General features: G+C 34.4%; 1 protein-coding gene across 3 annotated transcripts in view; it reads right to left on the bottom strand.

Annotated features, from left to right (window-relative positions):
- The window catches only part of LOC149775796 (uncharacterized), a 145,282-nt gene that overhangs the window by 25,570 nt on the left and 107,242 nt on the right, over positions 1–12,470 (bottom strand). For 2 of the 3 annotated variants that reach the window (XM_089944044.1, XM_089944045.1), the window contains exon 24: positions 7,396–7,425. The exons of the other annotated variant lie outside the window; for it this stretch is intronic. In XM_089944044.1, the coding sequence (XP_089800170.1) occupies positions 7,396–7,425 (30 nt within the window). The remainder of the gene's footprint in view (positions 1–7,395; positions 7,426–12,470) is intronic. 3 annotated transcript variants of the gene reach the window in all.

Consider the following 12,470-nt stretch of genomic DNA (forward strand, 5'->3'; position numbering starts at 1 on the left):
TCTGGTCATGTATTTTTAATACTGAACCACCCACTTCAAAAGATAATGAGAAATCTGATAACCACTTGCATGGTCATCAGGGCTGGCGCTACCATATAGGCAAACTAGGCAGCCGCCTAGGGCGCTGATTTCAGTGGGCGCATTTCTCCAAATCAACAACAGTTTTGAAAAATATATAAATAAATTTCAGTTTTATTGACGGTCATTTTTTATCCTGGTTTATTTCATACAGGGACAAATAATCGGGTAGATTCAGTCTTATATGTTTGTTGGGTATGAAAAGACAAATGTACATTTTGTTTATAAATTTTTAAATTGATATTTTCCGGGGGTGGGGTGGGTGGGTGGGGCACCAGAATCTAACCTTGCCTAGGGCACCAGATAGTCTGGTGCTGGCCCTGATGGTCATTGTTTCTAATGTAATGAGGGAGACATGTTTTGATATAGCTTGTTTAATATTTTTAGAGTGATGAACTTCTTTCTAAACTGATTGACTAAAGCAACCAAATTACAAATCCCACATCACTGCTGGTCAATGTGACTAAGGCAACAGCGTGATTCCCAAAGATAGCAATAATGGTGGCCATACTAGACATCAGATTGTCACTATGTTATTTTAGGATCAATCAGAAATCAAAATAATTTTTTTTTGCAAAAACCTAATGTTAATATGACCATGCATCGAGGATCAGTGATGGCAAGATTTTCATGATGGTCGCTCTGGTGACCATACTAGAAGGTCAGTTGGCATCATCTTTATTTGGGCCAACTATAAATCATAAGAAGTCTGCTGTTGAAAACTACATATTGATAAGATTTCTATTCAGGAGGTTAATTGATTACAAGATTTTCAAGATGGCTACCATTTTGGCCATACATATTTGTACCATTTTCATGCCTGAGCTAGTAGACATTATAAAATATCTTCCAGTGAAAGCCTCATTTTGATATGACTTTTCATGCACAATGAGTGAGTAACACGATTTCCAAGATAACTGGTGTGGTAGTCATGCTGGATGTTTGATTGGTAACATTTTCATTTTGAATAGTAGACATTATAAATGCTTGTTTTCTTCAGGCAGCTGTAGATGTACAAGACAGACACTGTAATTTTATGGACAATCTTATCAGCATTTAATCCTATGAAGAAATAACCTATTTTCATCTCATTAGAATTCCTAATGCTTTTCTGAGTATAATTCATATAGTGTAAAAGGACTGAAGAATGAAAGTTATTATGCTAAAAATATTTTTGTCGCTCATTCTCAGTGACCTTGATCACTAATCTTCTGACCCCAAAATCAGAATGTTTCTATCTTACATAACACACGTCATTCACCAACCATTAAGAACTAAAACATTTATGCAGAAGCCCATTTGACCCCAAATAGATCACTTCATTATTAGTAGCCAATACAGACATTCCAAGACAGCGGCATTTAGTTCATAATTACAAACAAAGCTGCACTGGGTGGTAAATTCAGCCTCTGGTTGATGGATCAATTGACAAATGACTGAAAATCTGACCATGTGCATGAAGGTGGTTTCATTTCATGATTGTAAATAATCTAGTGACAGGTAGTTTCAACAACTTTATACTATGGGATTAATGTTGATCATTTGCAATGACTTATTTGGTAGGTAAATTAATTTACAGCTTTACAATATAAACCTCTTTCCACAATGTCATTGTTTGGTGCACAAGTATGTATACCAGTAGACTGAGCAGGCACTGGTGATCTATTGTTTGCTCTGGATTGAACAACAATTTACACAATATATTAAAACAATCCCTAAGAAACATATATTAAAACAATCCCAAAGAAACATTCTCAGCGTTATATATTGTTCATGGTTCAAAACAAATTAGACAAACAATTAGCAGGTTTTCAACAGATAATGACTTTCAAAAATAAGTAACTGACTATCAGCATATTTGCAGTAAACATTCACAAAAAGAAAGTTTAACATCTTTATCTGAAAAAACAAATCTTTTTCTTCAAGAATCAAGCATACTTTACAAGATCATGAAATTAAACTCACATTTACTTTGGGGAAAAAAATAACTTTTCAGTAATTGAGAAATCAGTCAGAAGAAATTGGTAAGAAAGACTAAAAATTAATAAGCCATGCCACAATTGTATTGTATCTGAATTCATGCTATAACAATGCTTGTCATAGTAGAGTTTCAGTCCAATCTAAAACCACTTTAATGTTTTTTTTTTTCCAAACACACCTGTAGCAGAAACCTATCAAATTATATCATTAATAATTACCACTAAGCCATCTTGAAACTGGCTACATGCATTAAACAATTTTGACAAAGGTGATTTTGGAGAGTTGGCTTGTTTGGCACAATTTATTGGAACAAGAAGTTGGCCAGTCAGTTTAATTAGGCAGCATTATGACTAGGGAAAAACCTGCTCAACTACTAGCTGTGGCTAGGTTAGGACTTGAAAAGTGAATCCAGTAGACAATAAAATATTAAAATTAAAATATATTTGATAAATTATTAATATTTATTCCCTATTTATTAAAGCTTGATTTGAATAGCAAACATTGACATTACTGTGTCTGCTGATGCTAACTATAGTGACAGACTTTGAAAGTATGTCATTAACCCCTGGAGGTTTTTGTTGTTTTTGCCTGAAATGCGAGTAGGAAACACATTTTGTGAGCTGTTTCCTTATACATCCTAATACATCAACTTCCAAGTGATTTTCCATTAGCCTAATGCCTAGTTGTGTTAGAAACATCATTTTCCATCGGTTATTTAGCTTGTGCACGAGCAGAAGGGTACAAGTTGGAAGTTTTTTTTTTGGTGCTTAACAGACCCATAATTTTGGGATCGAGACCACTCTTTATTTCAAAGGCCCACCTTATCCTGCTTTTTGCAAAGGTTCACCTGTCTGTGTGCAGTTCAGACTGGTCTGCCTTAGATCTGAGGCCAAAAAGTCTAAAATCCTGACACAAAATTGGATTCCAACCACTGGCAAATTTTTGGTGAGAAAAAAAAACGGGTCCAAAAAATTAGGTTTTTCCCTCGGTATTTTGTAGTGCAACTAAAACCTACAGATTGTTTGGTATCATTGTAGAGCTACATCTGTCTACCTTTCTATAATACCACCCACTTTAGTGTATCGTACATGACCTTGACACTACAGAGCTCGGCAGTAGGCTACTACCTCCTGCCATGTAAATGCGGTGCCAGGAGTTAATGAGTTAACGGATGCTGTGAAATGTGACAGACTTTGAAAGTATGTCATTAAAGGATGCTGCGAAAAGTGACAGACTCTGAAAGCATATCATTAAATAAAGGGTGGGTGAAATTCTCAAAGGATGCACCATTTCTCCCTGCTATGCACCTTATTTTCCCGTAGGATGTACCCCCCCCTTTCATAAACTGGTCAGCAGTGGCTAAACTGAACAACAGCAAAAGGTTAGACTTAAATATACAAGCAATAAAACAAGATAACTAATTAACAGTTAATCCTTATCATTGCAATTATCTTGTGAAAAGGACTGCCCCTCTGACCTATTTCAAAGAAACCATGTTCTACATTGTGTGCATTTGAATACCAGCAATTGATTGGTAAATAAATGATACCCTATTTTGTTGAAACTAATGATGCCAAAAGTATGTATGAATTCATTTTAGCAGTTCAAATCTGCAGTCTCAAGCTACCATACATGTGACAACTATTTTTCCTACATTTTATATCTCTTCTTATTTCCTTAAGGTCAACTCATAAGACATCTAACACCGTTTAGTAAACATATTTATTCTGAATTAGTTTTGGAGGGGCATATATTATGTTGGGTATCATTTCTTCTTTGAATTAAATGATGGTAATTAATGTTTATATGGTATTGGAATGCCAGGTGTTTACTCATCTAAGTTTCTTTGGTGGGAATGGAGATGCTATTTTGCATGTAGAGAAAATTGCACAGCATTCACAGTGATCGTTCATTGGATTGAAACCAACTGGTGACACTTTTAAAGTTGTGGTTTATCTTTCCACTTTAGTATTGTTGTAGGTTTTTTTTATAAAAAAACTGTAAAATTGACATGAATAATGTTTAAAATTAACATTCTAATTGCTGAAGAAAAAGCACTTCATAGTGTGATATTAATTATTTTGTCAAAACAATATTCACAGGAGATAAAACAGGTTGTGCATTTAAAACAGAACATGGCTTTGGTAAACTGCATATAATATATTGATTTATGTAAGATATTTTTTAAGAAATGAAAATCAACAGACAATGTAATAATCGAGAGTTATCTGCAAAAAAATTGGGAGGCATTATAAGATTGGGAGGTTTCTCCTCCCAGCATGAGAGTTGACAGGTATGATCTTGTAAACACTATAAACCATTGTGTTAACAATGTTGAGTGATCTACTAACTCATCCAAATTAATTTCTTTCTCCAATTAGCTTTACTGTGCAAATTTTTTCACCTTCTGAAGGCTGTCCATGAATCACCCTGCCTTGTCACATACAGTATAAGTAAAAAATGACTTAAAGTCAATGGTGATTTTCATGACACACTTGTATGGATACTTCCAGCATGGGTTATTTCACACGAATTAAATTATGGCAGTTAATCCCTGATACCTGTGAAGCAGTGATACAAAGTTGTGCAAAAGAACAACATACTTTGTCTAAACACATTCTCAAACACATTATACATTTTTTAATTTATGACTAAAAGAGTACTATATATGAAACATGATGTACCGGCACACCATATACCTGCTGACACCACTAACATCTTCTGCTGATGTGAGGAATAAATGGTGAGTATTTTGTAGATCTGATTGTAAAATGAGACACCATGACACACCTTGTATGCATTGTCATTAAACAAACTTCCAACTTTCAGAACTGTTACTTTTGAAGTCAACCTTGGGCGTTTAAACGAGAATTTAACGTAAAAGCTTTTCTGAAATACCACTTAATATTCCAAAGTTAAAGAAGTGGGCAATAGGAGCTTGCATAGTTTGTAAACAGTTTTCAAAATCCTATTTTCAGTGGCTATGACCTTGGCATTTGAACTAAAACATGTTATGTGATGTATCTGGATTAACAATTTACACTGTGGCCACAAAAAAAGGCTAAAAAAATATTTGCTGTGACATGGACTTCTACATTATGTACTCAAATATGGTACATAGAACATCCACTATTGGTAATGAGAATACAACTAAGGTAAAGTTTTATCAAAATACACACATAGGTAAAGTTTTATCAAAATGTCACAGAACTTCAAAAACATAATGTACTTTATAGCTACATTTTATTCAGCAAGGTTGCAAGTAATAGACTTCTTGAATCCTGACTATGTAAGCAGTCATTTGACTAATGCTTGAATCCTGACTAAGCAAGCAGTCATTTGACTAATGCTTGAATCCTGACTAAGCAAGCAGTCACTTGACTAATGCTTGAATCCTGACTAAGCAAGCAGTCACTTGACTAATGCTTGAATCCTGACTAAGCAAGCAGTCATTTGACTAATGCTTGAATCCTGACTAAGCAAGCAGTCATTTGATTAATACTGAGTATCTGACTGATTGATAACTTAGTTAATTTTAACTTTTATGTATCTCATTGTTCAGAAGTTATAAAGTGGAAAGGAAATGTTTATAAATGGAAAGACTAATGGACAGACATTTTCATGACACAGTATTCCTGGCTTTTCCTGAGGAACAACAATGAAAGATAAAAATAGGTCCATAGAACATGGCTACTATCTCCCAAACGACACCATAATTCCATAAACTTCTGATGGAAAATAGTAAAAATTTGACTTCCCCAGGCCTCTTATATAAAACTTAAAGTTTCATTCAATGAAGTCCTTCAAATATTATTGAGGAGTCTTTTGCAGCAAAAGTCCACTAAATTTTTGTTGGAAAATACTTAAGTTGACCTGTGTCTTATTTAAAAGCTCTGAAGAGAATGTATGAAGTCCTTTAAAACATACATGCAGTGTTCTAGCAATGGAATTCTTACAGAGGTGAGGAAAGAGGAGAACTTTGTTGAAGGAAGGTCAGTTTGTGTTGTGGACTTAATGCCCTTTTTCAGCACATGATAGGCTATATATGGCAGCCAGTGTAAGTGGCTGAAGAAGAACCTGAGAAAACCCATAGAAGAATCACCGACCCATGGGAAGCTAACAGTAAGCTTTCTCACATACCCACTCTGGCTGGGCCTGAAACAGGCCCACATGGACAGAGGTGAGATGAAAGTGTTTGGCAAAGGTGAGCACCTTAGATCACTCAGCTAGCCAGCCCCCCCCTCTTTAAACATACACACTTTTGTGACAATAAACATTGCAATAAAATGACCTGATATCAATAATAAAATTCAGCATTTAATCTTTGAAAGTAGAAATACATAAAGCCACATTTGTCTCTTAAGTTTGCCCTATATTAAACAAACAAATAAAATACAACACAGATTTAAGTGTTCTAGTGAGCTGGCAAGAGAAGGAAGGGCAATGATGGCATAGGGGGGAGAGGGAATGCCTCTCTTTTGCTGTCTAATCAGATCAATGGATATGGAAAAAACTACATGCTCTCTCCACTTGTATTTCATGGGTATACACAAGGCATCAATGAATAATGATGTGTCACTATCTTCCACATGGAAGTGAACCAAACTATATCCATATGAGCTACCAGTGATGATGTATCCTGAATGTCCCAAATGTAAAAATGTATTACTGAAAAGCAAAGGTCTGTTACATACCAATGCAGAGAACATTATGCACTGGCAGATCTGGGTCAATTCTATTGGTTTTTCTTACGATGATAAGCAAACATTGTAGGTATATGTACTTGGTTTAGATTTAAAATTATTGCTAGGAAACCATTTCTCATCCCACAGTCACAGTGATCTTGACCTCTGATCTTTTGACATCAAAATCAAGAGGCTTCTTCCTTACCCTTTTTGATGCATAAATCAATAGGACCCTTCATGTACAAGCCATTCACAAAGTTTGGTCAGGATCAATAATATACATCTATTGTTATTTGTATAAACCAAAATGCACAGATGGATGGACCGACAGACAGGTAGACAACATCACAGCATAGTATATTCCCCTTTATGGTGCGTGTCTACAAATGGTGATGTTACTTCAGAAAAAGCATAGTGTGGTTAAAATGCATCTTCCAATGCAATTGTGGAAACACAAAAAATAGAAAAGTAATTCCAGTAGCAAAAACACAAATGTGCGACAGCTTGTGCCAAAATGTTGTCAAATGTTCCAAAGAAAACTGTGCTTCCTGCCCCATTCATCAAAACAAATAGAAAAGGATGGTAAAGCAACTAGATTTCCCCACCAAGCATGTGCTTCTCAATGTAAAAGATCCAACAATATGTTTCTTACCTGCCTAAGGTCAGATTTCTTGCACTTTTTCTATATATAAAGTTTTTGCAAAAGTTACATTGACATTCTTTGTATGAGGTGAGTTTGAATTTTCTTAACAGCAAAAGATTTGATAGATTTACCGAAATTCTCTAAGTAACTCTCTAAATAACAAACCTGTGCTTGAAAATAACCATGTCTCCCACTTTTATAAAAGTTTTGCTAATTTTTATTGAAAATGCTTTGTCCAATGAAAACCTAACGCCATACTTTTGCAAAATTTTTAAAAGGCTGCAGGCCCTCTGGGTTTGTCATAAAAGAAAATTACTGAGAAAGATCATTAAAATGAATAACACATGTATATAAATACCGATTGCTGCAACAAAACTGTACTGTTCTTTGACATGATAAATTTTATATGAATACTCACTGTCCATCTTGCTAAATAATGTTTACGTTTAAAAGGAATACAAGAAAAAAGGTTTCTGCAAAAGGATTATCTCCCAGCATATTAAATTCCAAAACTGAACAAAAATACACCAAACAGATCTTCAATATGTAGGCAATAACAACAATGCTGCAATCACCATCATCACAGCCACACTAATAATAATAATAGTAATAATAATAATAATAATAATACTTTATTTGTAGAGTCAAAAACTATTCCATTTCAGGCCATCTTAAGAAGATAGTTTATGAACAGGTTAATAATAATTACTATTAACTTTAACATGTTTTTAGTATATAAATACTAAATTATTTAATTATAATATATCAGCATGTATATGTTGATATATTTTTTTTTAAATATTGTAATATTTTCTCAAGATTGTACATATAATGAGAGAGTGTTTCACAGAACTGAACCAGAGTACTGGAAACATCTCTTTAGCTGTTCTGTTTTTGCTTTTGATTCATAGTTTCCATGCATATTTGATCTCAACTGGTAAATGTTGAATAAGACCTGAATAAATTCTTAAAGGTATTCAGGACGAGATCCATGTAGACTTATGTACAAGAACTGCCTTATGAAAGTGATAACGATGTCTTCCAATCTTCTTATGCAGGCGAGGCAACAGCAAAAACAAAGGTTTTGCAGTAATGAAAAGACTGAAATTGAAGGTTTTAGTAGAAAAACAAGGGCCTCAGAACCAATAAACCAAGATGACAAAGAATTCTTATTTCCACTGGCTTAATGGACTGTCATACACCAGCCGATTTGCAATTTTCCATGTGAACCTTTTTAATACAATGTCTCAGAATTAGGCTAGTGATAGAAGCCATTCTGGTCATTACATAGCTGGGGTCCCTACAAAGAGCGTTAAAGTGACAAGGTATAAATGTCTTCTTCACCTGGTAATAAGAATGGCAAAAAAAAATATACTTACTGTTTGCATCTTGAATTTCCTCAAAATGTACTTTCTTAGTTCTGCAAATGTGAATTAGGGTCCATCCATTTAGTACGTACGCATGGGGGGGGGGTAACCCAAATGCATTTGCTTGAGTATGAGGGGGGATCTACTGATAATGTACATACACATCGGTAATGGGTGGGTGGGCAAAAACTTGATAAAAAAATTTCTAATATGTAACCTGTTCAACTGAGGTTCAGTTGGTGTTTGAATTTTAGTGGACACTAGACAAACTTTTTACAGTTACGCAGCTTATTTCTTTGATGCATCCAGACATTCAATGTCGATGGACTATCTGTTTTATTAAACATATTAATATTATTAATCCTTGATCATTTCTGTGTGGATTAAATATAAGCTGTTCTATAGAATTCGGGAGTGGATGGGTGTGCATCAAGCATATATACGCAGGTGGGGTGTGTGTAAATAAAGTATGCATGTGCACCAGGGGGGAGAGGAGTCAAGCTTTGCCAGATTTTTGTGTACGTACTAAATGGATGGCCCCTTCATGAGCTATGTCATTGGTTCTAAAACTTGATCATACACCACAAGATTGTAATGTAAATTTGAGTACATTTCCAACTGCAATCACATTCTCCTTACTGCACTCAAAATGAAATGAATGTGAAATTACACAGTCTTTTTGATAATTTTAACTGAAGGAGTTCATATTTTTCCCACATTATGATTCCAAATAATCAATATCAGAATAAAAACACACATGTAACTGATTGGGGGGGGGGGATCCCTCCCTGCTCAAATCACATGTACTTCATGAGGAACTGACACAGCTAATAAATCCAGTCCATCACAGGCAGAAAAGCAGAACTGGGAAGAATCAACACAAAAATCAAAATCCATACATTCCAGACCAACTGGAAAAATGGTTGCAATGTGCATTCATTTGCAATATGACTCTAAATTTCAATTTTAAGTAGAAGAAAAAGACAATTCTTTTTTAAACTAATGTCGAGTGCAAAATGAAGTTCAAAGGTCACTGCGAGGTGCTATTTGCACATTAATATTGTTACTGTGTAATGAAGAATCTATGGTTGTGTATTTAATTTGGAATATAGCAGAAATTCAATTACTTTGTTTCTTGCAGTCTATTTTTTAATAATTAAGGTCACTGCTTTTTCATCAGAAAATATTAATTCATTTTTTCTGACTAATACTGCATTCCCCTGGTCATGCAGTATTACTAAAAAAACCTCATTCATATTTTCCCACACAAATGCAGTAACCTATATTTTTTTTTAATGAACAAGATTCTTTAAAAAGTCCAAGATATTCTCTGGCAATATATCATCACATAGGCATACAGATTAAACTATTTGATACTCAGACATAAAATAAATGATTTTGTCAAACCTAGTTATTTCAATTACATTGGAGGGGGTGTAAAAAAAATCGCTGATATAACCAAGTCCCAAGACATCAGAATTTGGCTGACAAATCTACTGCAGAACAATGATTATGCATATGAATTAAAAAGATGGAGGAGTTTTTTTTATAAAAAAAAAACAAATGGCATTTCTAACGCATAATATTCAGTCATGCCAGGTTGCAGGAAAACAAAGATTGGCGGTCTTTTAAATGAGATTAAGTAACAAGTCACAATATTTTACAACACTTAAGTTACAATGTCACTGGTTTAAAGATGTTTTTATTTCCTTATGAATAGCCTCATCCCTTTAGCAGCCTCGGCAAGGTAATAGTTTTCTCATGCTGACCAAAATCTAGGCTAATTTAAGTACAAGTGTTTTCTTTTGTTGGTGTTGACTTGTGAATAGTAGCAAAACATAACTGACCAAAACTGTGTACGAAAATTGATCACCTTTCTGGTCATCAGTGGTTCTGTTACACTGGTATATGCTGGCTGTTAATAATAAAAATCTCCTCTGTACCTTAAAAAGATGAGGCTGTCTGTATTCATGTACTGTCAAACTGTAGAACTTTTTATCAGTCTTTAAAGTTAACTGTCTCAACATCAAACTCTGTAAGAAGCCAACCTATTCTATTCATACAGTTGTAGTCCCATAGTCCTCCCAACTTTGATCAGTGATTGTCTGCAACAATACAGCAACAGAAGAAGAGTCTGTGCATTACTTTGATGGATTGCAAGATTTTGATATTTGATTTAAGATTATAGAAATGAAAGCACACATCTTTCTGTTTCATAGACGTTAATCCTAGAGGTCACTTTTTGCTTCATTCCATTTGCATTGAAGAATCTGTAATCACGGCAAAGTGATTGATGTTAATTTTTTTAAAAATTACTAGGTGTTATGGATTTTTTGTATACCATTGGTGCTTTTATTTACTTTTTGTTCAAAACAAATTAATAACCACATGTTTGTTTGCAATGGGGGGTGGGGGGCATGCTTTTGGGGGGAATTTGCCAGTTTCTATTTACAGATGACATTAAGTTATGTGATATAACCATGCTGAAGTTGAAGGCTTTCGCTCACACCAAGAATAGAAGTATTTGAACTATTTACTTTATAAGTGAACTCTGTACCAAAGTTACTAATTGTGTATGGATTAAGTTGGTGACTGACAGTGACAATATTGGAATGGAATTACACTGTAGTTTGTCTCACACAGCATCATGAATTTTATCCTATCTGTAACTCTGTAAATTTTCAGGTCTACATCATTAATATAGCTAAAACAGCCTAATTCATTTTAAATATATTACATCAAATGAATTAGGTATTTTTAGCTACATTAATGATGTTGACTTACTAATTTACTGAGTTACAAGATAAAATTCATGATGTGTTGTGGAATGAGCTATTTGGTGTGGTGTTGACTTGTGATACTGTCCATCATGAATGCAGCTCTTGTAAAGGTCAGAAACACATTCTTTTCATTTTCTTAATCTAAACTATTCTTTACAATGTGATTTTCTGAATTCTATGCAAGTGATAAACCATGCATTCATGTGATTGGTTGATTAGCATTTGTACTGGTAAAATTGGGTCTTGTACTGACTTTTTCCATCCTAACTCGTACAAAGTACTGATAGTACCAGAAAAGCTGCATCATTTCTTGTAAAATTTCTTGGAGATGGTCATTAAAAGTTGCACTTTGTCAAATTAAGCGGGTCCCTATCTTACTTCGGACCGAAACTTATGCCCAACATTTTTTAGGGGCCAGACCAAAATGTTCAACATACATGGGTTCTCAAAGTCCAGATAAGTGGGTTTGACTGTATTACCTAATTCAGATTAGGTTTACAGATAAAAAATAATTGTCTGTTTGTGAACAGATCACTTTCACTTGGGTGCTTGCAAGCAGGTTCATTCATTTTGCAAAGAGTTCTCAATGCTAGTCACACTCACATTACTGCAACAGATGATAGTTCACAAGTAAATTTTCACAGATTCAAAAAAGCCTTGGAATAGGAAATAATTGGTCACAAAAAGGAAAGTAGTAATTAGGTAATCTGTCCAATGATGTATCCGCCTGTATCTGTCCAATGATGTATCCACCTGTATCTGACAAATGTTTAATAAGGAATCTTTATGACGACAATGTCAACACTACCTGAAAATGATACCTACTTCTCACTATACTGTTACAGGCAAGACAATAAAATCAACACATATCATGTAAACTATTAAATCTCAAGTGCAAGTAATATCTTTATCACTTTATACCCCTTATTTTCTACAC

This window comes from Sinohyriopsis cumingii, chromosome 19 (assembly GCF_028554795.1).
Source record: "Sinohyriopsis cumingii isolate HCF-2022 chromosome 19, ASM2855479v2, whole genome shotgun sequence".
In the NCBI taxonomy this organism is placed as follows: Eukaryota; Metazoa; Mollusca; class Bivalvia; order Unionida; family Unionidae; genus Sinohyriopsis; species Sinohyriopsis cumingii.